This window comes from Ambystoma mexicanum, chromosome 5q, assembly GCF_040938575.1.
Source record: "Ambystoma mexicanum isolate Mex_15411 chromosome 5q, UKY_AmexF1_1, whole genome shotgun sequence".
NCBI classification, from domain to species: Eukaryota; Metazoa; Chordata; class Amphibia; order Caudata; family Ambystomatidae; genus Ambystoma; species Ambystoma mexicanum.
Window position 1 is genome coordinate 905912042 of NC_090933.1, and position 27466 is coordinate 905939507.

At 47.0% G+C, this 27466-nt stretch overlaps 1 protein-coding gene across 2 annotated transcripts in view; it reads left to right on the forward strand.

Moving 5' to 3' along the window:
- The window catches only part of MATN2 (matrilin 2), a 606908-nt gene that overhangs the window by 528265 nt on the left and 51177 nt on the right, over positions 1-27466 (forward strand). The window contains exons 14-15 of one of the 2 annotated variants that reach the window (XM_069621407.1): positions 14797-14952; positions 17371-17412. In XM_069621407.1, coding sequence (XP_069477508.1) covers positions 14797-14952; positions 17371-17412 — 198 coding nt within the window. The remainder of the gene's footprint in view (positions 1-14796; positions 14953-17370; positions 17413-27466) is intronic. The other variant, XM_069621408.1, reaches the window with a different exon arrangement.

Consider the following 27466-nt stretch of genomic DNA (forward strand, 5'->3'; position numbering starts at 1 on the left):
TTGTCTTGCATCAGCGGGAGGCCTTCCTCCCAGATATGTTGAGAAATGACAATGCACTCTTTTTACATTTGAAATGTGCGTGTGTCATAGAATGAAACATTAGCATGTTGTCCTATTGGTTAATTGCACATGCCATCCTGCTTATCCAGACTACTACAAAGGAATTACATAGCAAAGGCCTCGTCTATAAGCAGAAGAACTGCACCCCCCTAATAGTTGCATTGCCCTTATTTGATGTGTTTGAGCAAAAAATAGCCCCTGCAAATAGCTGGAAATAAATAGCTGGGAAACAGGCAATACATTGTTTACCAATAGTGTAATCTAGCTCAGAGCCCCTAGATTTTAAACCAGGGATGAATAAAATGTTACTAATACCTTTACTCTTCAAATGTTTTATAATAAGCATATAATAGCTAGTTGTTTGAAACTGTTATATAATTTCATTAATATTCATATAGCCCAGGATAAAATAGTACATAAATGATGCCTTCGTGTGGCACTGTTTTTCACAAGAGATGGAAGAATTCAATGCCTGTTTTGCTTAAGGGCCTCATGCCTATATTCCTGACTGTTGATCTATGCAAGAATGGCTGAATGGGAATGGCTGAATGAGTGTCATTCATTTGCAAATTGTTAATCAGCAAAATAAGAAAGCATTTCACTCAGTCTGCTGAGAAATTCTAAAGCACAAACTGGACAATTTTGTACTGGCTTAGTGCAAGTTAGCCACTATTTCTTGCTCCCTGTCTTTAATGAATATACCAAACATTGTACTTTTAGGATTAAAACCAAGTTATAAATATTATGTGTATGTTCTTAAAGTAGCAATGTGCATTTACATCTGAAATGTGTGCTTAGCAAATAAGTATTGTACACATTTCAATGTTTCCCAAAAATACCATTTTCTCTGACAAAGAACAGAAAATCGTTTCTTCCCATGGCTGTGCATTTATTTATGCATGTATTGAGCGCTTAAGCCCATGGGCATCAGAATGTATGCAGATTGGACATCATTACTTACCACCAAGGGGAACAGGCCCACGGAAATGTGGTAGTTAACCTGACATACCTTCTGTATGCCAAGTAGGATCTTGAGAACGTGTGGCTCTACATGAAAACATCGAATGTAGAAAGATAGACACATTTATCTCTTCCTTGAAAGGGTAAAATCCGATATTATAAAACTGTTTATTTCAATACCAAAAAATCCCCAAAACTCAATGAAATGGTTTAAAAAACGTAAAATAAGCAGTTGTATTTTTTTTTAAACACAACATGTTTGGCCTTCCCTTACTTACTTATACTATTTTTTTAAAACAACTTGTTAGAAAGGGTGTCAACACCGCAACTCCTCACCCCCATCCTTTATCACGCTCTCCTTACACCCATCCAACCTTCCTGTTCCTGGCTGCTTCACCATTCATCCACCAGCATGCTGATTGTCAATGGATGTTTGAAAATTCATATTTTATGCATATTCTGCATTTTGTTACATTTAAGATTTTTTTCTTTTCTACATTTTTCATTTGACTTTTCAAAAAGTCTTTTTGTTTCTATATTTTGGAAAGAGCAGAATGTGTCTACCAAGGATTTCTTTGGCAGTGATGATTGCTATTATGTTGATCTGGAGATTGCTAATGAGTTTGGTGACCTAAGCCCAGCTCCTGATGTGTGTGCCATGCATGGTTTCTTATTAATATGTGCCAGCATAAAAAGCCCACAATGCCACATCCAGCAGATTAATTGGCCTGCCTCTCAAACTCAATGGGCCTCATTATATGTTTGTAGGTACAGTCACAACTGTACCCGTAAGCTTGCTGGTACCTTTTTTACCATACCGGCAAACTACGAGTTCTGCTCGCAGGTGCCCTTACGCCACCAGGTCTGATCTGGAGGGCAGACCAGCACCCGCGAGCAGACCATGCCGATGTACCGGCACTATTATGAATGGTGCTGGTGCTGGTGCATCCGGCCGCCCCATTCCCTTTGAGCCCTATGGGGCTCTGATGGAAATGGGGAGCATTTTTTTCCGGCACCCGCGAATGGGCATTTACTGGCTCCGGCAAAGCCGTAATGGCCCGGTTATTGCCCATTCCCAGGTGGCGGTAAAAAAATCTACTCCGGTTTTACCGGCACGGCTACTGCTGGAGTCGTAATGAGGCCTAACAATCTCTCTCTCTCTCTCTCTCTCTCTATCGCATATAACTTTTACCTTCACATCCCTCCTCCTTGTGCCAGTACTTACTTGTGAAAGTGATCTGCCTTTTCGACAAAAGCGAGTCTCATCCGCTCCTATTTTTCTCTCGGTCCTATCAATTCTGCGGGCGGATCTCTAATTTCCCAAAGTATGCTACTGCGCTTTGTGAGTCTAGTCTGATGAACATCTTCCTCTCTCAATCCCTGCTGGACTTGGACATAGCCCCATGTCCTGTGAGAATGTGGGGCACATCTGAGATTGCAGCTGGGCAGACCGCCAATGGTGCCTGGCACCCATGAGTAGACGAGTATTGCCCTCTGTACGTCTGCAGTTGGGGAGGTGGTGGATTTGAGCGAATACGGCCCGTGTTAGGACCATGGAGTGCCACAAATTGGTGAATGAGCCGCTGATGCTGCCACAGGCATCCCTAGACCCACACTGAGTAAACTATGGGAAATGAACATGTGGTCTGACATTCCCTAGGCTTCCAGAAGCGTTTTCTGGGCAGGGGAGAGACATTGTGGTGTGTCTTTCTATTTCACTTTAGCATTATCTGGCGACTGATGAGAGCCGGAAGATGCAGGCCTTCTACTGGGCCTAGGCTGAAAAGGCAGCAGTGAGGGTTGCACTCCCTTGATCTAGCTATCCTGCTAGAAAGACATTCGTTTGTACTGTTTCTTCACTCTTAGCTAGTTTGTGATAACCTGAAAAGATTACATCCAGCCTTTTATCAAGGAAAAACCAAACTGTATAGAGTTAAAACGACCTCCTTGAGCAGCCTCTGCCAAAACAGCAATCTGGCAATACATTTCGGACTATTTGTCCATCATCAGGGCAAGTAGCTGTACATAAAGTATTGGAATTTGATAGAAAGGCCCCAAGGACCCACAACAAACAATGATGCATCCAAGTTACCACAAAATGGATGGCAGTCACAGTTTTAAGAGATACAAAATCGAACACATGCCATTGTGACATTTGTGTGAACTGTGCAGGGTAACAACCCGTCACCAGCATGTAGTAATATCATTGATCAAATCAGACACATAGACTGCAATGCGCGTAATTGTTTAAATCAGGAGTGAATGTTCCATTGGCACACATAATCATCATGATGAATCAAAAATCAGTCAGTAAGCATCATTCAATCAATAGGTTATGGCATCAAAGTTTCAACTGGGAGAACAATTTTCAATGGGAAGGTAAGCAGGTCTGTGAAATGAGCACAAAGAAAAAGTCCCTCACTTACTGTTACCTTACCTGTATCCACCAAAGGGTACCCGTGCTCTGCTTCGCGCTCTTGTACGAGTGCTGTGTGCCTTGCCTAGTACATAGCCCTAGTGAAAGGCACGTGACCGACGTGCGTGACATGCCATCGCCATAAGGATTGACGTGTAGGTTAATCTGCTTGACTACTGTATCTAAGGCACCCAAGAGGAGTCTTGACGGTGCCTGTTATGCATAGTCTGCCAGAGTGCTAAACTGACTATCTGATCAATGCCATAGTCCATGAAATGCGATGTGGAGCACGCATTGCGCATCTGTGCATGATGGCAAATGTTTTATTAGTTGTCTTCCGGAATACTAAACTAATAAATCTGCTCCGTGCCATTGTCCAATTTGCGTGATATTGAGCGTGCATAGTGCATGTATACATAATGACAACCTGTACCTTTCTTCTCTGAAAAACACCCATGGGGCGCGTGTCGCGTGCGTACCCAAAATAACATTATCTGTCTTTATTGCAAAAAATGTGTTTTAATCCCATGATCTATCCACTACACCCAGGGTATAGCAATACCTCAGAGTCAAGTGTATTACAAGATTGCCACAAGAAAAGCTGGGAGGGTCTGTCATTGCTCAAGGAAATATTGAGTTAAAGATTAAAACCCACCATGGAACCAATGTGAACTACCAGTGAGGAAGACTCATCAACAACCTCATGTTGTGAAACCAAAGATGAAGTAGGTATACAAATGAACAGTAAAACTAGGAGAAAGAAAAAGGAAATTGGAGTACTGTGGGTTACCATAGATCATATATCATTTTGATATACAGTTGTCGATGATCCAATTGTTCAGTCTAAGTGAATGTCAAGGCATAAATGTTGTTGCTGACAGAACACTCAGACCAGTGGTGTCAGATAGTCTTTTTTACAGAGAGCAGTGGAAATTCAGTTCTACAGTCATGCCACTCGGAACCAAATACTCCAGCCTGTACACCCAAAATGCTTCTCTCTGCGCTCTCCTTCTGGCTATATCCCCTCGAAATTCTTTCATGCTCAGTTGCTCTTGTACCTAGAATCTCATCTGTGAGATTGTGCATCCATGTTCGTAGAAGTGTCATGCCACGGATACATTCATGTTATTTATTCATATGCATGATTTGTGTTCATTCCACCTGATACTCGCTTTCCTTATAGTCTCACCTACATAGTAGATGCCGTAATGACGTTCTCTGTGGGACAGGTAGCAAAATCTCTTAGTCTAATTCGTTCTCCTGTAAGTGGGTGAAAGGCATAAGGACCTTTGGTCACACTATTACAGTTACCGCAACTCAAGCAGGGATATCTGTCTTTCCTTTTTTGCCTTTGTGGTAGATGGTTTGCGATCTCTGCTACTCACAAGAATGCCCCTGAGATTATCACTTTTTTGACAGGAAAAAACAGGTGGCTTTGGAAATAGATATTTGGTTCTCTCAAGCACAAGGAGACCACTCCGGTGGTGATAGTGCGTGGTACAAATATCCTTTAACATTAACATTAACATTTCTCAGGATGCTCCAATGCCAGTTTATACTTTATGTAACTTTGTGGCTCTGTAGAGAGAATTTAGAAACAAATACTAGTGGTGGAGCTGTCTTCTTGTGTCTGGTATGTAGCAGTGCTGTTCTAGGTTGGTTGGTAGTCTAGTCAGCGGCTGCTTCAGGATCTTGTGTGGGATATCCTCTATTCTGGAATTTCTAAAAAAGTCTATCGAACTCTACTCTGCATTCTTCCGGATCTTTCACAATACTTTTAATTCTCAATAGTTGGCCATAGAGTCAGTTGCTTAGTGTATCAGGCGGGTGACAACTCATGCAGTGTAGCAAATTGTTTCTATCGGTGGCGTTAGTGTAGAGTGCTGTGGATATTCTGTTGTTGATAACCTTCACAGTGACTCTAAGAAATGGACATGTGGTGTCACTATTTCTGCTGTAAATTGAATTGATATTGATATTGATCATTTATTTCTATCGTGCTAGTACACAAGTGTTTCAGAGCACGACAAGGCAAGGAAGGGGAACAGGGGAGAACATAACAGCGATCTTACTAGGCCCACTGACATTGAGAACGTGCAAGTGCATGGAAGAGGGGGAGGGGAAAAGTGCATGGAAGGGGGAGAAGTGGAAAGTGTGAAGCAGAGGAGAAACAGATAAATAACAATAAATAAATAATAAAGGCAACACACAGTGGTAGTGCAGCCAGCAATTTGCAAGTGCTAGGTTTAAGGCAGCAGACAGGGTAGGTCTGATAAGTGCAGGAAGAAAAAGGGGGGCTGTATGGGTGCAGATACAGACCCCAGTGCAAGGGGTGGCCCGGAGGCAGTGCAGGAGGGTGGCGGGGTGAGCAGGTACTTGGGCCCGGAGGACAGAGGGTGGCCAGGCGCACGGTGCCAAGAGAGAACAGATCAGCAGGGGAGAGGGGGAGCAAAGGCAGAAGAAAAGAGGACGGTCTTGAGTTGCTTCTGGAACCGGAGATGGTTCTCCTCATGTTTTAGAGTGGCAGGGAGGCTGTTCCAGAGGGAGGCCCCAGACAAAGACAAAGATCTACCCCCAGCTCATTTCTTTGAAAAACGACTGACCCTGAGGGAGTTGGAGATAGAGGAGCGTAGAGCTCGAGAGGGGAGCTATTTGCGGAGGGATAGCTAAAGGTATTTTGGACCCAGGCCCCAGAAAGCCTTGTGGACAATGCAGAGTGTTTTGAATTTAATCCTTGCATTCACTGGGAGCCAATGGAGAGATTCCAGAGCTGGAGAGCTACAATCCCAGGGCTTGAGGCCAAGGACAAGTCTTGCAGTCCTGTTCGGGATTAGTGGCAGAGGGCCGAGAGTAGAGGCGTGTATATTTAGAAAGAGGCTATCACAATAGTCCAAGCTAGAGAGAACCAGAGCTTGGGATACCATGAGCTTCTGTGGGAAGGAGAGGTAAGGCAGAGTACCTCTAAGGAGGTGCAGTAGGAAATTTGACTTTTTAGAGACCTCAGAGATGTGGGCGGAGAAGGAAAGGGTGGAGTCAAAGATGACCCTGAGGTTCTTAGCCTCACAGGTGGTGGTAGGAGGAGGGCTAAGGGAGGTCAGCCAGAGAGTGAGGGGAAAGGATGGTGAAGGTGTGCCGATGAGGAGGATCTCCATCTTGCTGGCATTCAGACAAGATCATTGGCGGCCCACCAATTTTGAATGGCAGTTAGGCAATCAGAAATGCGAGAGGGAGAGGAGGTGGCAGAGGGCAGCCTGAAAATGAGTTGAGTGTCGTCAGCGTAGCACTGGAAATTTGAGCAGAAAGTGGCAATGCAGTGGGCGAGAGTTACCAGATATTGGTTGAAAAGCCAGGGTGAGAGGTTAGACCCCTGGGGAACACCACAGGTAGAGAGGAGGATAGATGAAAGGAAGGACCCAATTTGGACCTGGGAGGGTCGATCTAGGGTCGATCTGAGAGGAAAGAGGTCAGCCAGGCCAGGGCCTGATCACTGATATCCAGGTTTTCACCGAGACGGTTGAGCAGGATGGTATGGTTGACCATGTTGAAGGCAGAAGAGAGATCGAGGAGGATGAGGACAGAGGGAATGTTAGATTCAAGGTTGGAGAGCAGATCTTCACGGATGTTCAGGAGAGCAGTTTCCGTGCTTCTGGCAGCTCTGAAGCCTGACTGGTGGTCATGGACACAGCCAACAGAATTGGAATGAAGGTTAAGCTGAGAGAAGGCTAAGTTTTCCAGGAGTTTGCCCAGAAAGGGAGTAATGGAAATGGGGCGATAGTTAGCTGGACAAGAAGGATCAGCTGTGGGTTTCTTGAGAAGAGGATGCAGAAGGGAGTGCTTCAGAGGGGAGGGGAAGGATCCTGGGGCAAAGGAATGGTTGCAAAAATCAGCAAGGGCCGGAGCGAGGGTGTCAATGTGGTCCTTGATGGTTTTAGAGGAACAGGGATGAACCTGTTTTGACGAGGCTTTCATAGATCGGACTTGTCGAGCGACCTCGTCAGGGGAGAAAAGAAGAAAGGATGAGAGGATGGTGGGGGGTGGCTAAAGGAGGGTCAGCAAGCACAGATGGAGAGGGGAGTGGAGGGGTGTGGTTGGTGAGCGCGGACAGGATGTCCTGTGTTTTTTAAATGAAGTGAGAGGCAAGGGCTTTGCAAAGAGCCTGGGAGGCAACAGGAGGGGTGGAGACTGCAGCAGGGTTGGCCAGCTCCTTGCAGATTTTAAAGAGTTCGGCCGAGTTGTTAGATGCCGCAGAGACACGAGCTTGAATGTGGACTCTCTTCTTGGTGAGGACAGAAAGTCGGTATTGCCTTTGTAGCAGGCGACAGGCCAGTTTGTCAGAGGTTGAACAGAAAGTCCTCCATTTCCTCTCAGCCGCCGTACACTTACGTTTAAGTGTAGCTAGGTCAGAGTGATACCAGGAATTGCACTTGGCTTTGGACTTCAAACGGATCCTCATGACAGGGGCAAGAGCATCAAGGGTATCAGAAATTGAAGAGTAGAGCAGAGACAGGGCTGTGTCAGGATGTGAGACAGCCAAGGTTGGAGTGGGGGGAGAGAAAGTGGCGGCAAAAGCCTCAAGTTACTTGAGAAGGTAGGTGGCAGTGTTGGGGTAGGCTTGGCTTGGGGAGGAAGAGAGGGAGAGTCAGGGGAGTTGCTAGGGGGGGCTAAGGGGGCTATAGCCCCTGATCTTTTGGTTGTAGCCCCGGATAGAATCTCAGGAGCTACAGCCAAGAAACTAGCTAGCCCCCAGTCCCAACAGTTCTGACATCAGCGTAGCCCCGGGTCTTTTCCAGACCTAGCAACTCCCCTGGGGAGAGTTGAGAGGAGAATCCGGGAATCAATCTCGTTGATAAAGAGAAACAACTCTTGTAGGTTCTCAAGTGTGCTGTGCCAAATGGCAAAAATGTCATCTATGTAGCTGACCAATTTAACTAGGTAGTTCCGCCAGAGTGGATGATGTAGTATGTGCATGGTCTCAAATCTGTGCATAAAACAATTGGAATACGCAGGTGCCATGGTATGTCCCATCGAGGTGCCCGATGTATGAAGATAATGCTGTTGCTTATGCTTGAAATATGAATTTTGGGCAATAAATGCAAGTAGAATCATAATGGGCCTCATTATGATACTGGCGGTAGCTGTGCCGGTAAAACTGGCATGGCTGCCGCCGGTATATATTTATTTCTGGCGCCTGCAATGGGCAATTACCGGGTCATTCGTGAATGGTGCCGGTGCATCCGACATGCTCTGCTTACGGGTGCCGGTAGGCCCACCAAGTCAGACCTGGCTGGCGAAAAGGCACCCGCGAGCAGAACTCGTAGTTTGCTGGTCCGGTAATAACAGAGCTGTTACTACCGGACTGGCAAACTTAGAATGAGGCCCAATGAATTCTTTGCCAGCACCAATAGCATCTGCCTGTAATAGTCACATTCCACAGCCTCGTGGCCAATGTTGTGGGGGAGGCTAGTATATCGGCTGTTTTCACATCAACAGCGAACAAAATGTCCTCTTCTACAAGGCTGACGGTCTTGAGTATCTGCAGAAAGTGTGTTGTATCTTTGATATATGTGGGTGTGTTCTGAATAAGAGGTTGGAGGTAATGGTCGATATATGTCCCCAGTGGTTCTTTTAAATGCCCCGTGCGGAGGCATTCTTGGGAGGGTATGCACCCCAACACGATCAATAATGTTATCTACTAACAATTAAACTTGTTGCATACAGTTTAAATTAAGTGGTGCGTCGAACTCTAATTCCTTTGCACTTCCTCATCATTCTGTCTTGAAGGATCCATGATGTTTGTTCAAGATTTTTTTGCTGTAAATTACATTTTGCCATCCCCTCACACTCCCTCTCACTGTATACCTAACCCAAACCCACCTCTATCTTTATTAGGTTAAATAAAGAGGTAAAAATGGTGGCAAAACGTAATTCGGTAAAAATGGGGAATACCATCTAAAGGGGTCTTCAAGATGACCGGTCCCTCATGGAGTTGGCAGCCAGGGGCCGGACGCTGCATATGGGAGCGCAGGCAGAGGAGATGGCACTTTGACTCCCCTGCTTAGGCATACTTGATTAGACCAACCACAGCCCGCTTCCTCGTGCACACACTACAGGGATCATCGCTTTGGCTTGTATACAGAACCTGGGGGCTCACAGGGAAGTGGTGCCAAGTGTCCACCTTGCTGCAATGCCATGAAGCTGAGGTGTCCAATGGGTTGTGTCCTACCATCCTCTCCTTGGGTTCATCAGTCACAACATAGAGGAAGAAGGATGTACAAACCTGTGTGACTGGGCACTCTGGAAGCAGGAGACAGCGGGCTCCCACTACCCGGGGCAGGCACGAGAAGGTACTGGCAGCCCTTTCATAACTCACCTCATATCAATCAAGCTAGAAACTGCCAGTGTTGATTCCGCACAAATGAAGCCTCGTGGACCTGTGCAATATGGAGGTTGGCCGAATTTTGACAATATTATGTGGACAGGTAAAAGCAAGTCATTCGCCTTCCATTGCGGTCACAATGTTACAGCATTAACATTCGGTATCAAGTAGAATGGTTAGATAATGGAAAAACGAATGGTAGATATGTTCGAATTTCAGCTGTACGAAAATTGCGTACAGCTAAACAGTTTGAACACATATACCATTCGGTGCGATTACAGTGAACAAGGGGAGCAGGGGCTGGCCTTGTTCACTGTAATCACATCGGAGGTTTCAGGGGTGTCCCCCGCAACCCACATGATAAAAGTTTAAAAAGGACCCTGCGGCACCAGTTACCATGCACGTAAGTGAAGGGAACCGGCGTCGCAGAGGGATGGCGGAGGCAGCGGCACACAGCGAAGTGTGCCACCTGAAGGTAAGTAAAGGGGGCTGGGGGGGTTGTCGGAAATGCCTGCCGGAGAGAAAACCAAAAGTTATTTTTGTTCAAATAACTTTGGTTTTTTGTCCTTCGGACATTTCGTGTTCGATCAACTCTTGGCCAACCTTAACGTTCTGCTTCAGTTTTTTGCCCAAAACAATATTCTGTTGTTGGAACCGGCTATGGGGTGTAGGATCTGCCGTGCTACCCCATTCCTGACCTCCTCATATTCTGAACAAGCTTCTCCCAGTGCATGTGTTTAGGGAATTTGCCCCTGTTTATAACTGATGTTCTTTGCCTTTGTTCCAAGGGACCGACTTGTTGAGGGGTTGCCTTCTACTCTGTGGTGTTATGGGGGTGCTGGTTCCGATCTGGCACTATCGGGTTCACGGGGTTGCCCCTATTCTAAGTAAGTGGACTCCTCTGCGCCTCTTCAGATACACTGGGGTCAGGCCAGCTGACCGCTAAAGATCAGTGTCAGGTCGCCTTCAGTCCATGTGGTGTAGCAGTTGACAGCTCTGAGATGGCTTCCTATTGATAGACAGACATATCCAACTGCATATTGACATGAGTTCATATTCTCAGAGAGCGAGTATTTTGTCGAAACCGGTAGGTCTTTAGCAATTTTCTAAGACTGAAATGGTTTTCGGTACTTCTCAGCCTAAATGTAGAAAGTTTCACAGTGCGAACACCAAAAAAAGCACAGTCCCCAAATTGGTGCATTTAGGTTTTTCTCACAGCTAGAAGAGGCAAGGAGAATGATCTTAAAAATCTGTGAGGGGTGTATTTTGAGAAATTTGCTTGAATGAAACTGAGGCTAGTTCCATACCAAGCTCTGTGCAGAATTCAACTTGACTTGGCCCTCCAAACGTAACTAGTGCACGGCAGAACAAAGCTAGTGCTACACAATCCAACTTTGAAAGTTTCATTAGAAGCCATTCTGCAGTATCCTGAAGTGGCTGAAGTATCATCAGTGTCTTCAGGTGCCTAAGTATGAGCTGTTAGAATAGTCTCGAATGGACCAGATTAGGGCAGTCATTACCTGGATTTGATCATTTAGGCTCAGGAAGGTCAACGTCTGCCTCAAAAGATAAAAATCCTGCTTTCCGCCAGTTTTGGGCTCGATTAGGGGGGCACTAATTGCACCGGCACTAATAGCTCCATGAAACCCCCATTTGGTCCAATGGACCCAATTGGGAATGAGAACTTACCGTTAACCTGCTACTCGTGATCCGGCCCTAATAGCGGCGGACCGAGTAGCAGTAACGCTATTTGCGCTGGCAGTCTCCCGCCGGGGTACCGCTAGATTCGTGATGAGACCCTATGTTTTTGCATCCAATTGGGGATAGCAAGAAGGCATTCCCTGAATGGTGGGGCAACAGGAAAGTTTGTTTTGTTTTACGGTAAAGGATCAGTGGTGTGCCATCGGCATAGTAATATGCTGTGATACCAAAATATCTAACTGGTTTAAGTAAAGTACTAATATAGCTCTTGAATAAAGGTGGGTGTGCAGGGCCCCGAGGGACCCAACACTCTTAATCCCAGGTTTTTTAAAAGAAAGGTGGAGCCATAACCCTCTATTGTCATCTAATCATGAAAGTGGAATGGCATTCAAGAGCAGGACCACCACAGCCAATGTCAGCAGTTTGTGGGATACGGTATCAAAAGCGGCCGACAGATCTAGGGGCGCAAAAGAGGGCAGGTTGGAAGTTGGGTGCAAGTTTGAAGGATCAGCGGGGTATGACAGAGCTATTTTCAGAAGAGGTTTGACTACTGCTACTTTCCAACTACTGGGCAATGACTCTAGAGTAAGGGGCCATTTAACATGTTCAACATGTGTTTTGCCAAGACAACATTAAGTCCTAATGTTTTAAAACATGTTGAAAGACAAGGCTCCCTGGGAGAACCAGAAATGTAATTATTCAAATAGCTTCAGCATAGTAACCCATATTCGTGGAATACCGTTTTTTTGCGAATGATTGACCTTGATTTGAGAATGAGTCCCACTCAAATATTGTCCATGAACGAATTTGCCTATATAATCGCAGACCTATTGAGATGTGATCGACATGTTAAAAATAGGTCGGAGGGACCCGTTATCCATGGAAGTGCAAACGAGGTTCCCTCCACAAAGTTTGGGACTTTAATCAAAATGAACCCCAGAATATTTGGAATAAGGTCTATACGAGGGGTTATAGACTGAATTCCAAGCATTCTGGTTGGCAGAGAGAAGGGCAATGATGGAATCCATGTTCTAATAGAAGTTACTGCTTTGACATAAAACTAAAGAACGAGGGCAACAATGTGGGGAGCAGTTTCTGGGATGTCCACCACCCAAAGACATCCAGTTGAGGCGCTATGGATAATGGGGCCCCTTGAAATGCAGGGGCTGCAGAGGTAGATGTCATGTCCCTTGTGCACTTCTGTCTAGGTGCATAACATCCACACAATGACGTTAAACACTCACCCTTCAGGTACATGAACCCTACCAGAGTAATTCGAGCTCAGACTCTTCACAGACACATGACGCTAAACACAAGAGGAGATATTTTGATCCAGCTGATTGGTTGTACCATGTACCATGTGCCTGGTTCTACACATAGAGTTATTGATTGCAGTCTCCATTTACACAGAGGGTTTCCAGAGAGGCACCTGATTTGGACGCCAAGTCCGTTTCATGGGCACATCCCTTCCCTCCAACCCCCCACAGGGACATGGCCTGGCATGTCATATACACAAGTGAACATCCACCTCCCTCCCCATATGACCATGATTTTGGACATTTAATTCTGAAGGGTGAAGGGAAAAAAGAAGGGAAAAAAGTACAACATGTAAAGGTGCCGGGAAATGTGAACCAGGCCAAACAAAACATAATTCCTTTATAACAGGCTTGTAAGCCAGTGAAGAATCTACACATTGTGGGGTAACCCAGAATTACAGCTCTATATCAATAGCTATTTTGCAGAATTTTAGAGGCTTTCAGTTTCGACCTCCGTTATCCCGACACCATCCATTCGTTCAAGCAAAAGGCTATTTAAGAGTTCAGGCATTCCAGGGCAATGCCACGTTCATGTGCCTCTCACTTACTGAAACGTATTGGGGCCAGATAAGGGGTTACCCGGACCACGATCCTTCTGACCTCTATCAGCAGAAACCTGCAAATGAGACCTCATATGTCTGGAAGCAGAGCCAGGATTCTCGCTCAAAGGTTCCATCCTAGGGTACCTGACCATCCCAAGGCTGAACCCTGCTTAGTGTTAGCCTCTATTCTGGACAGCACTAACAAGTGATGTGTAAAGGGACCTATGTCTCTCCTGAACACATAAGAAGGTAAGTAAACATCGGGCCCTTTGCCAATCTTAATAAAAACCATCCATCTCTTTAAGAGCGTCATGAAGGCCAAAGCAGTGGGGCCACCTAAACACTAAAGACAACTGTAAACGTCCCCCATAATATGGTATAAAACAAACATCTCTCACTCCTCATCCAGCGAATGAAATCCATAACACAGGGGACTCTTAGCAACAAAATGTTTCCTAGCCAGGGGTTCCTGCTTCCCCTGATGCTCACTCTCTCCCTTTGCTGAGGGTGGGTACATACATCAAAGCCCTCCACATGCATAGGCGTGTCCAGGGAGTGTCCTGGGGTGGCACGTGGGGAGAGAGAGAGAGAGTATGTGTGTTTGTGCGCGTGCATGTGCGCGCGTGTGTGTGTGTGTGTGTGTGCTCATACTTCATGCCACCCCTGCATTGGTCAGTGCCCCACTTGGGGCAACCCAGTCAAAATGCAAGTCACTGTCCACAGGGACTGTTTCCCACCTATGGACTATTACCACAGTGGTACAGAAAGGGGTTATTGTGCTCTGTCTGGGCGGGTTACTTTATTGATGTGAATTCCTCTTCATTGGTCAACAGAACGTCTGAAGCCCTATGAAATCAGGCACATCCATTAATGCATTCATCCAATGTATCTGATGAATACAAGGCAGTCACCTCAGGCTTTGATGAAGCAACCACCATTGTCCAATATTCTCCACACCCCTACTTATCCTCGCCTGGACTCTGTTCATGATCATAGATCGTTCTTGCAATATTCTCCGACCAGAGCTACCTACACCCATCACTGCTCGACCTGGTACACTGTACCTCACCAGATTCTAAGCTTGCACAGTGCTCCACTGCTCTCCAGCTAGGCCTGGGGTCAGTGAAACCCTCATACAATACAAATACGAACTGGTGCATTCACCCAGCATTGGTCTCTGATTAATGCCTGCAGTAGAGCCCGCCCTCATCCACGAAGTTCAGAACTTTCCATCTCTAATTCACGTAGGACAGTAAAGAGCAAAAGTCGCCTCTTCGCCAGTCTACCAAGCAGAAGGGCACCAGCCAGCTGGTTTACTGAAGTTTAAGGACTGTGTAATTGTTATGCCCCAAAAGTGTACCAAGAATTCAATAATGAGTAAATTGTTGTGAAACAGACATCCTTCAAATGTTGTGATTCCTTAAGCAGGCATAATCATCTACGCCATTGGCGTTGGGAAGGCCATCGAGGAAGAGCTGCGAGAGATTGCATCGGTGCCTGAAGACCGACATCTCTTCTACGCCGAAGACTTCAGCTCCATGGGAGACATAACGGAGAAGCTGAAAGCCAGCATCTGCGAAGGTGAGGGCAGTGTTGATGAATGGTCTACCCGTGCGTCAGTGGATCGGTCATATGTAGAGATGTGCACTGTGTGGATGAAAACCAAGTGAAATCATGTGGGGTCACGTAAACCAAGGCTTCTTTCAAGAAGCTCTTACTATCTCAGAGGGGAATTACCGAGAACAGATAAAGCACATTTCGACCTGGTCTTTTATCAGACAACGGCAAAGGTTGATGCGCCCCTAAAAAGGGAGGATCTATTGGACTGCAGAAAAGAAGTTGCCCATGCAAATATACCAGCCACAATGCCTGTTAGTGAATGCACTGGAGAGATATGCTTTATACTGAAGATCACAATTGGGAATCCCAGTGTGTCCTCTTTCACCTCTATCCTCAACAGGTTGACCGGCATTGAGGTGGGTAATAAAACTACCCGGTGGTGGTGCCTTGACATGGTTCTGTTCACAGAATGTGCACTGTAAATGTATCAATTATTATCTTTTCCCACGAGGCACATAGCTACACAATCCTTTCCTACGGGTTTTTAAATCAAATATTTTAGGGAACCTTCTGAAACCAAATGCTGAGTAACACAAATACTAGCTTTTTACTTTAATAGAAAACCCAGGAACACATTGTCTGATGTCATCGCCATGTATCACTTTTTCACATTTTGAGGGCTCAATATTGACAGTACCTCCATCACTCTTAAAATGCCAACATGGCTTTAGACCAAATTGAGGGTAAATTGAGAGCAACTGGACATGTTTAAAGGCGAGGCAGAGCAATTATAGAGAGGGTAAAAACGTGGCCGCTCATTGAATGACACTGCCTGCTGGGACAGGAGACTCGTCTATCCATCCAGGCAATGTCTTCTCCCATCCCCGTCAGAAAAGGATCCCTCTTCAGTGGGTAAGAGGCCAAGTGAACACTTTGGCCCATTTAGAATTCAGTCACTGCACTTCAGCCCACAGGCACATGAGCACTCCAGTAGGAAAGTGAAGATTCAGATGGAGGGGGTGAGGTTCATGGGAGCCCTCGCGTCTGTGGTGGACTGGTTCTCCAGGTACCTCCACACAGGTACCTGGAGAAGTCAATGCTTCCCAACTAAACGCTGTCCAGATTATGACTAGCAAAAGGCTGACCCGATTCTGAATGATATGTCCCTTTTGTCAGGTCATACTGGCATGCCAAACTGTCAGACATCTTTGCTGGTCAAAGGGGAGCAATATTTCATTGGTCACACACAACCCCTTACGAATTGAGGTTCACACACCAGAAGAGAGGTGCGGATTGCATAATGCTTACATCTGACGAGAGCATTGTTATGGTTGGTGAACACTATGGGAACTGCGATTACTACCTGCAGGTAGGATATTACCAGGCAGGAGCATAGTTACAACCCAGTGGTGTGATATTGCCCATTTTGTAATATGGGCCATGCGGCAAGAAGCTTGTTGCCAGGGCTCAGGTTGAGGGTACACGTGGGGGGACGGAGTCCACCCACTTTTTTCACAGGGTGGACTCAGTCCCCACCAGCTAAAATGAGAAACATTGAATGTCCTCTTTGAATTTATGTATTAACGCCAACCTCAGGGATCGAAATGCAGTGGTCAGGTTTTCAGGCCTGACACTTCACCACTGCACTGTATAACCTGATGAAAAATAACAAACAACTAAAGGTGAAATGTCCCATTTCGGTACCGCAAATCCCAGGGAAAGCATTAGTAATGGATCTTGGATATTAAAACATGCACACTTTTTAACGTTTTCAAAAACATTTTTAGAAGAAAATATCCTCTCTTGGTTTTGTGTGTGTGTTGATTTCATGGAATGCAAATGCCATTCGTCCTGTGCAGTTTGGGTGGTTATGCAAAGCCAATTTAATGAAATGTGCATATTTCAACTTGATATGCTCATTTCTGGTGACGTCACATCCCATTGCGTTTGTTGATGAGTCCCCCACTTAAATTTTTAGGAGTTGACCCCTTATTGTTGCGGTTGTTGCCATTGAAGGAAGTGCCACAAACTGGGAGTAGCCCACTTGAAGAACTGAACAGACATCTTGCAAAAATGTCTTGTTCCTTCTCAGCAAAGACCAACATACTGTGGCTTCACAGTTTCTGTGCTTACTGTTGGCTGTTAAGCTCTGGAATCTGCTGGCATGACTTTGCCAATGCGTAGTTGCCCTTTAATGTTAAAGAGATCCACCTAAATAGAGCAACCCCCATGTCCTACAGTTTTAAAGCACGTGTTTTAATGTTACACATTGGCCCGGCCTCTACGGTAATGCTACTAGAATACCAATTGAGCCACATGGATTATTTTTAAAAGACAGTAACGAAGATGGTTGTGCAGACAAGAATATTTGTTTTTAGTTTTCAAAAGATGTTTAATTGCCGTGTTCCTGTCTCAATAGATGTCTCTTTCTTTTCAAAGGTTGGACCAAAAGACGCAAGCAGATGGATCCTCGTGTTGCAGGTAAGCACTGTGCTCCCTACTGCAGTCCTCACACTGTAATGTGGTCCTGTAATCTCCTCCAGGACCATTCGCTTGAAGGATCATCTCAAACAAACTCTTGCTGGGAAGCATCTTCTTATTGAAACGTCATCACAACTGGATTGATCCATTTGTCATTTGACCAGAAACAGCGAGTGCTGCCACATTTAAAGTGCTCTGTGAAGGTGAACGAGTGTGTGGAGTACGTTTTAGCACTTTGATTTATACAATTGTTAAAAAGCAGGACTGTGTTTTCATAGACGGTTCAGAAATCGGAGTATTGCAACCAATATTATGTTCAATGGTATGGGCTGAAGGGAGTGCTCATTGAGCTATAGCAGGGGCGGCTCGTTCATAACAGGTGATGGGGCGCCGACCCACCATCCATTATGCAGGAGCCACCAAAAGCAGGGAAGGGTGGTTACCTTTGCATTTAATTTCCCCGGCGTGCATGTCCAATGGGCCATGCACGGCCTGGGCGTTTTGCTTCCCCAGCCGTGCATACCCTGATGGGGGTGCAGGCTTGAAAATGACTGCTCCAAATGTGCATAAGGGCCGCTCCTGCGCCTCCCCGCACATTTAGGTTCCATTGGGGCAGAAAGATGGAGGCCCAACAGCTCCACTGAACACGTCAGATACCAGGAAGCTCTGTCTGCTTCCCGGTGGCTGTCTGCTTGAGGCGTGGCAGAAAGAGGCCTGAACTGAGGAGCAGAATCGAGCTGGTCTTGAAACGGGTAAGTAAAAAAAAAGGCATATTTGTATGTGTGTATGGGTGCATGCAGGTGGGGTCTCTGAGTGCACGTGTGAATGAGGATGCAGTGTTCAGGATGTGTGTGTGAAGGGAAGCTGTATGGGTGTGTGACTGCTTGTGTGAATGGGTAGGAATATGTGTTAACAATACCATAAAATTCCTCCAAGCTACTCCTAAAGATGAACATGGATTCTCCCTCCTCTGTCATTAAATCACTCCTATGGGTCATGGTTAAAAAAACGTTACTGTTGGGGGAAGTGTTGTGAGAAATTAAACGAGCACCAACACCAGTGTGAATTATGTGCTTGGTGATCCAAGCATACAACCCTTTTATTACAGGAATGTTTGGCAAATATAAACACCTGTTGTCATTCTCTTTGATGTCACGCAGAGAAGCCAGGAATCCTCATCAATAGAGTTATTTCAAACAAGTATAACAGGGATGTGCCAGACTGTCACTCTTAGAATGATAATCTCCTATCAGAAAATAATTTTGATTATTAGTCTGAGTTTTGATAATGTGATTTGCTAAGTAAGATAAGAATTGAACATTGTAAAATGATTAAAAAAGAGACCGTTTTTCCAATCTTAGTACAATAGAATAGGTCACTTGTTTAACCCCCATACACCATGCAGTGCCTTTACGTATCCCCTTTCCTACCTTGTATGGACAATCCACCCTCATTGTGATGTCTGCATTTCCATAGACACAACGGATGGCAATGTAAGTCTCCAAATACCCGGCCGGTCCCTATTTAGGGGAATGCCGCTGTTGCTCCCATTTCAGTTTTAACTATAAAGAAACACTGCACCCCCCTTGCTCACCTCTTTCAATATATCTCTGTTTTTCTCTGGTTTACTGATGCCCTGAAAGGATGAATTGCTCTAGCAAAGGGACTACTGTCAACGCCGCTCTCACCCCAGAGGGAGGGAAGAGAGGGAACAGAGATATGAAGTGAGTCAGAGAGAAACAGAGACCGAGAGACAAAGAGAAGGAGTGAGAGCGCAGAGAGGAAACAAGAGGAGGGCTAGATCATCATATAATATGAGGGTTCAGCTAGTTACCAAATAATACATCAATAAATATAAGCAGCCCTAGAAATTAGCACTTCAGCTTCAAAGACACTTTACAGTGCCTGTTGTGGTTACATTAAATCGCATGCATTTACACAAAGACAAAGAGGAAAAGAGAATGAAAATGAGAAACAAGCAAGAATACAGGGCAAATGTAGGAAGGGCAAAAAGAGTGAAGCAATAATACAAGAGGAAATTAATTGGAAGAAAGGGGATGGATGGGAAAATGGATGTATGCATTTATGCATCCAACAAGAACATGTTTTCTTACTGTGGAATGGCATTTGATACTGGCATTAATGACAAAGACAGGATGAGGAGTGTTCTTACATAGCCATTCTGGGCTACATTGGTGCAAATGGTCTGGACAGGTTTCCTTACTGTTGCATGGTGCTTTTTTCTACTGGCATCATGGGGAAGCCAACATGAGGGTTCCTATGTGGCTTCATGGACCTACATTTTGTGCAGTCAATCTTGATAGGTTTTAAAAACGTTCAGACTAGCTGCATCAATGTAGTTCAGTATGGCCATGTAAGAACACTTTTTTTTAAACCATATTTTTATTGTTTTCAATATACAAAACCATCAAAACATTAATCCCGCATAACCCCCCCTCCCCACCCTCACCACCCTCCCCAGAAGATTAGGGTCCCATTCAGTTTTGCATCAGGAAAATGTATATGCTGTATATGTCTGATACTTTGATGTTGTGTGGGCACCATTGCTCCATGTACTTTGATGTTGTGTGGGCACCATTGCTCCATGTACTTTGATGTTGTGTGGGCACCATTGCTCCATGTAGTCCGACTTCAAATATTCTAACACTGTCCCCCATTTCTTCGTGAAGGAGTTCTTTTGGTCCTGGAGGTGGTGCATAATCTTTTCCATGGTCATTTGTGACCACACCTTTTGCAGCCAGGTGAATACCAGTGGCGGGTCTTGTTTTTTCCAGTTTTGGGCAATCGTTGCCAATGCCACAACGACTAGGCCCATGAAACCTCTCCATTGTGCTTTGTGAAGTCTCTTGGCCAGTGAGTGTTTGAATCCGCACAGCCACACCCGCTCACCCATTTTATCAGCCTCTGGGAATATTTTTGTCATTTCCATTTGCACTTCTCTCCAGAAGCTCTTTACCCCCTGACAGTCCCACCAGATATGCCTCCACGTGCCTGGTTCCAGGCACCCCCTCCAGCAACGATCCGACATTTCCGGATACATTGATTTGAGCCTCTCTGGCAGTGTAGTGCCATTGAGTGATTATTTTAAGCCACATTTCTCTGGTTTGTACTGCCCCGGTGAGTTTTGGGATACCTGCCCATAATTCCTCCCATTGCTGTCTGGTTATCTCTTACCCCAGCGTGCCTTCCCATCTCTTCATGTATGTCCATTTGATTTCTTCTTCTTGTGTACTGATAAAGTGATAAAGTGTTGACACCAGTTTTTTGTTGCCCGGGTTGGTTATTAGGAATTTTTCGAATGATGTTAGGTCCCTTGTGGCAGCCTGAAATACCTCTGGTGTGGTAAGCCAATGTTTGATTTGCTCATATTTATACCTATCCGCCTCTGTTAGGTTCCACATTTTTTTACATTCCGCAAATGTTCTTATTTCATTGTCCTGGATCATTTCCCCAATTTTCCTGCACCCTGCGGCTTCCCATTTTTCAAAGCTTCCAGATTCTTGTACCGGTGGAAACTGTGGATTTCGGCATATGGGTTTGAAGGGGGCCAGTGGGGTGGTCATGATACCCCTCTTGGTTTGGTCGTCCCAGGCGTCTAGGGAGGTTTTCATGACCTCGCTGATGCTAAGATTCGTGGGTCTATGTTGTTTATGTTTCCACAGTAGGTCCTCCAGGGGGGTCCTGGCGACCGCCCTTTCTTGTGTTACCCAAGTTGTTCATTGGTCATCCCCCAGCCACTCCTTTAGAACCCAGAGTTGTGCTGCTTGATAGTATTTCCTGAAATGTGGGAGTGACATTCCCCCTGCCATGGTTGGTGCTGTGAGGATGGCTCTGGCAACCCTAGGGGGTTTCCTGTTCCACGCGTATGACGAGATGGCCTTTGAGAGTGCTTTAAAGAAGGAGTTTGGGACTGTTATTGGAAGGGCGTGCAAATAGTAGAGCACCCGGTGGAGTATGTTCATTTTTACTGATTGAATTCTGCCCCACCATGAGACCCTTAGCGGGCACCATCTATCTCGCTCCTTCTTCACTCTGGCCAAAAGTTGTGGGCAATTGCTCTTATCCATCCTGTCCACCTCAAATGTGAGTGTCATCCCTAGGTACTTGATACCCTCCTCTGCTGTTTTAAGACCTAATGAGCCCGCCACTATTTCGAGTGTCCCCTTATCACCTGCTAGGAACAGGATCTCTGATTTTTTCCTGTTTATTTTTAAGCCAGAGATCACCCCGAATTCCTCCAGTTATTTTAAGGTTTTGTCACAACCTTATCCCCACCAAGGGCTCACGGGGCCCTAAGGACCTTATTCGGATCCCCTCGGATGCCTTGGAGCCAGTGCTGGCGCTGTTGGCATAGCAGACACTTTCTGGGACAGGGTTTTTATGAACTAAGGACAAGCATGGCCGCCCCCATGCGGAATACTGGAGAACTGTATTCTGCGGTCTAGCCTTTAGGGTGGGGCCCAGGTGTTACTGCCTTGCTATTTAAACCACACCCGATCAAGGGCACGCACTTCGCGTTATTCTGCCTAGCAGCGTGACGCTCATCTGACCCTGCCCTTACCTGCTCTGCAGCATCCATCGGTGTCGAACTCTTCCAAGGCAAGAACCATCGCCATCCTTACCTGCTCTGCAGCTTCCATCGGCTCTGAACTTATCCAAGGCAAGAACCATCGCCATCCTTACCTGCTCTGCAGCATCCATCGGTTTCAAACTCTTCCAAGGCAGAGCCATCGCCATCGCCATCCTTACCTGCTTAGAAGCACTCATCGGGTTCAATATCATCCGAGGCAAGATTCATCGCCATCCTTACCAGCTCCACTGGTCGCCCGGAAGGCCAACATCTGCAAGACATCTTCATCTCGTTGGACTCTTGGGAAACATCCTCCTCCAGGTCCTCGCCACCTACAGAACAAAACCAAAATCACAGGTTAGCCACTTGCTAGGACGCTCCCAGCGCGGCTTGGCATTCTTCTTACCTGTCCTAACCGGACTTCGACTTCCACCGCAGCACTTGCCACCTGCAACAAGAAGCGAAAAAGACAATATTGCAAATTCAACTAAGGACTTGCTTGCACCTGAAAGACATTGCTTTCGCAAGAAAGACTTACCTGAAAGAAGGAGTTGCAGCCGGTCTGAACTCCTGCTCTCACCATTGAAGAAACTCGGCAGAACAGTGCCACCTTTCGACACGCCCCTGCCAGGCGCGGCAGGACGGAGAGCGCACCTTTATAGAGAACCAGGTGAGAGATATTCCCTGGGGAACTGCGAGGGGATCCCGGGAGGTGGGTTGCAAGGAAAGGACCAAAGCTTATCTCCCCCTCCTGTCTTCCAGAGTCGTCCCTCGATTATCCAGGTCCCAGGACAGGCGAAGGGTTCCCGAGAGCATTCCAGCTATTCGAGAGGCGCCCCCATGGACCAACAAGGGGAGTGTTACAGAACGCAAAGCCCTAACTAAATTATCCACCTGGGCGTCTACCATGGAAACTTCGGAAACAGATCAGTTAGCCGAGCTGTTGGGGCAGTTGCGTGCGGAGGTTCATTCTTCGCGGCAGGAAACCATTGCGTTACGAAGGGAGTTGATTGTTGCCAAGGAGAGGACGGAGAATCTCAGGAGGCAACTTCTTCAGTCACAAGCAGGACAAGCCCCGTTGCCTGGAGTTGGCCAGTCCACCCCGGCTACCGCAAGCAATCCGGTTCAGATTAACCTCCCAGGGGCTGTGCCACTGGCTCCTCTGGAACGGTTTGCGGGAGATCCCCGGCGATACGCCACCTTCATGAACCAATGTCGTCTCCACTTTCTGTGCAGGCCGCAGGCCTTCCCTACGGATCAGGCACGTGTGGCTTTTGTGTTATCCTACCTTAGCGGGAGTGCAGCTGACTGGTCAGTCCCATTCATTAGCTGGAATGACCCTCTGCTTCAAGACTTTGATGGATTTCTTCGGGAGAGCTGGAAAAACTTTTTGCTCGACGCCACCATGGGCAGGCCCTAGATAACAAACTCGTGTCTCTTCGTCAAGGGAACCAGGATCTGCTAATCTACATAGCGACGTTCAATCGACTGGTGGTTGAGGCAGATTGGCCTGAGGATAAACGGACTACGTTATTCCACCGGGGTCTTCGTGGGGAGTTAAAGGACGTTTTAGCCCAAGTGGTGGACCCACCCCAGGATTGTGCCGAGTTCATTGGTTTGGTAGTCCAGTTGGATCGTCGACTACAAGATAGGAAGAGTGACCGGGAAAAATCGGACTAGCGCCCCAATTCGTATGCCCCAAGGATCACGCTCCGTGGGGCTCCGACGGAACCAGTGAACCCATGCAGATAGGAGGGGTCAGGCCCCCGTTAACCAAAGCTGAACGGGACAAAAGGAGGGATATGCAATTTGCATGTATTGTGGGAAAGCGGGCCATTTCTTAAAGGAATGTCCGGTCAAGCCCCCCAGACGAACCATCGGTGCCATGGACAAGGAAAACCCTGAAGAGGAATCGGGAAACGACCGAGCCTGGCAATTGAAGGGGTCCAATTGTCGTGCGACGAAATCCAGCTTCAGACCTCCCATTTTGCGCTACCGGTGATTCTAATTCCACACCAACCGTTGTCGAATATGTATTTGTTGGAAGCCTACCTTGACAGCGGAGCGGTGGGGAACTATATCGATCGAGACCTTGCAGCAAAGATGGGCCTAGTCCTGTGCTGCAAGCCAACCGCAGAAACCGTAACCACAGTTGATGGTACCGAAATCGCTCCGGGTCCTGTGTCAGAGTGCACCACTGAACTTACCCTCCTGTGTGAAGATGGGCATCGCAAAACTATAGTGTTTGACCTGATCAAAGCTCCCCAGTTCCGGCTGATCCTGGGAATGCCATGGCTGGGTGCCCATAACCCTTGAATCAACTGGCGAACGCGCAAACTGGTTTTTGCCCACAGCTGTACGCATACTTGTTGCCCGAAAGGGTGGAAAACAAAGCTCGCAAGTTCCCCGGTGTGGGAGGGATTCGCCCATGCCCTCGGAGGGGTAGCAACCGTGCCAGTCAACTACCAAGATTTCCAAGACGTTTTCCAGAAGGAGCAGGCAAACACGTTGCCTCCCCACATACCTTACGACTGTCATATCGACCTGCTGCCTGGAGCCCAGATTCCATGTGGACGTATCTACACACTCACTGAGCCCAAGAATCAGCACCTGAAGGCGTACCTGAAGCAGTACCTGGCCAATGGGTTCATCCGTCCGTCCAAGTCATCGGCCGCAGCGCCGTTATTCTTCGGGCGACTTAAGAACGTGCATAGACTATCGTAAACCAGGTGACCATCAAAAACCGCTATCCACTACCCTTGATTCCGGAGTTATTGGACCAGGTCAAGGAGGCCAAAATCTACACCAAACTGGACCTGAGAGGGCGTACCACCTGGTGCGCATCAAAGAACGGGACGAGTGGAAGACGGCCTTCCATACCAAATACGGCCTGTCTGAGTATCAAGTAATGCTGTTCGGCCTATGCAACGCCCCTGCTGCGTTCCAGTACTTTATGAACAATGTCCTCCGAGAACTTATCGACGTTTGTGCTCTTGTATCGACGACATTCTGGTATACTCTACGTCTGAACAAGAACACATTAAGCATGTGCGGGCGGTCCTGGCTAAGCTTTGCGAACACCATCTGTACGCGAAACTCAAGAAATGCTTGTTCCATGTTACTGAGGTGGAATTCCTGGGTTTTGTTCTTTCTCCCCAAGGCATACGAATGGACGCTCACAAGGTGGACGCAGACCTCAATTGGCCTGCCCCCACTTTGATTAAGGTAGTCCAAAGCATGTTGGGGTTAGCGAATTTCTACCGCCGCTTCATCCTGGGCTTCTCCCAAATTGTTCACCCAATTACTTCATTGCTCAGAAAATGCAACAAGACCTTCAACTGGACCGAAGAAGCGGAAAAAGCTTTTCAAGAACTCAAGACCTGGTTCACCTCCGCCCCCATTTTGCGACATCCGCATCCAGAGCTTCCCTACATTGTGGAAACAGATGCATCCAGCCTGGCCATGGGAGCGGTTTTGTCCCAAAAAGACCCTTTCACAGGCCAATTGCACCCGGTGGCCTTTTGGTCTCGGAAGTTCACACCAGCGATAAGGAGTTATTGGACATTAAGGCAGCCTTTAAAGCCTGGCGACACTATCTGCTGGGGGCCAGGCACACCATCACTGTAATAACTGACCACAGGAGCCTCCAGTACCTGAAAGGAGTGAAGGCTCAATCATCTCGGCAGCTACGCTGGGCCGTTTTGTTCGCAGAATATGACTTTGTGATCACGTACCGACCTGGGGCTAAAAACGGCAAGGCTGACGCTCTTTCCCGCATGGGTACAGATGTCATGGCACACAAGCCACCGGACCCGGTGGCCATCATACTGGAGAATAGAGTACTAGGTATCACTACCACCATGACCCAGAGTGAACTATTATACGAAATTCAACAGGTCTTCACCCAGGAGCAGCTCCAAGAGTGGGCCTCTAGGGGAGAGCACTATAGTGTCAAGAATCAACTGCTGTACTACCGAAATCGGCTATTCGTTCCCTTGACGGAACTACAAGGACGGGTCATCTCTGAGCACCATGACTCCCTCATGGAGGGCCATCCAGGAATCGCCAAAACCTTAGCAAAGATACAACGGAACTGCTGGTGGCCAACTTGGCACAAGGATGTAACCGAGTTTGTGTCTTCATGTGGTGTCTGTGTCCAAAACAAGTCTAGCAAGCAGAGCCCTGCCGGGCTCCTCCCACCGTTGGACATTCCCCCAGCCACATGGCACACGTTGTCACTCGATTTCATCACCGACCTCCCTCCATGTCAGGGCTTCAATACCATCCTGGTGATTGTGGACTTATTTATAAGATCGCCCATTTCTTCCCCTTGAAGGGTCTTCCGACTGCTTCTGGCCTCGCCAAAGTCTTCCTGGAACACATAGTATGTCTACACAGATTCCCGTCAGTCCTAATATCAGATCGGGGGTCCCAATTCGTGTCTAGCTTCTGGAGGAAATGCTGCTCTTTGGCCGAGATAGACATCCGGCTGTCCACTAGCCATCACCCCCAGACCGATGGCCAAACAGAGAGGACAAATCAAACTCTCGAACAATACATACGCTGCATGCTGCACCAGGGTGAAGGGGACTGGAAGGAACTTCTATGGATCGCCGAGTACGCGTATAATAATTCTCTACATAGCAGCACAGGGCAAACGCCATTCTTCACGATCTATGGACGACATCCGTGCACTTCAGAACTCGACATCCCTACAACCCTGGAAATGCCTGTAGTCGAGACTCTACACACCACCATCACTCAAGCCTTTGTGAAAGCTCAGGAGCACCTACGACATGGGGCATGGACTTGGGTAGCTGGTTTCCAGGTACGATCTGCAGCAGAGTTTCCCACCCAATCGATCAGGTAGTACAAGTGGCCCCAATGATACTTGAAATCGCAAATGGCACGCCCCTGGAATTCAGGATGTTCATCAATTTTGACCGGGGCTGGACGGGTCAGCCGTCTGCCATACGAGTCTGCCAAATATGGCTTCAGCAAATAGGATGCACTCGCCAGGCCGGTGGCAGACGGATGCGGTAAGTCACCGCTGAGACCCGCCATAGGATGGGAAACAGGCCAAGGAACCTGGTTGCCAATTTAGTAGGCAGGTTGCGTAAAGGCAAGTTCTTCGATGAAAGCCAAACAAGATCCCTGGTTTTGTAATTCGGTTCCACAGATCAACGTTTGTCTGCTTCGTGTTTCTGCCATTGTTTGGTGTCCTACTTTAGAATTGTGCGTCTGTGGCTCAGTAGACTAATGCATCCACTACAGGGGCCTGTGTGTTTGACCTCATGGTCACAGGTTTGATTCCCGGCAGATCCACTCAGCCCTTCATCCTTCCGAGGTCGATAAAATGAGTACCATTAAGTTGGGTAACAACAAACATCTGTTATTAGGACCAAGATGCCCCTTTGGGGGTGAACGTGTCTTTACAAATATGCCTGTAACTGTCAGATGTGG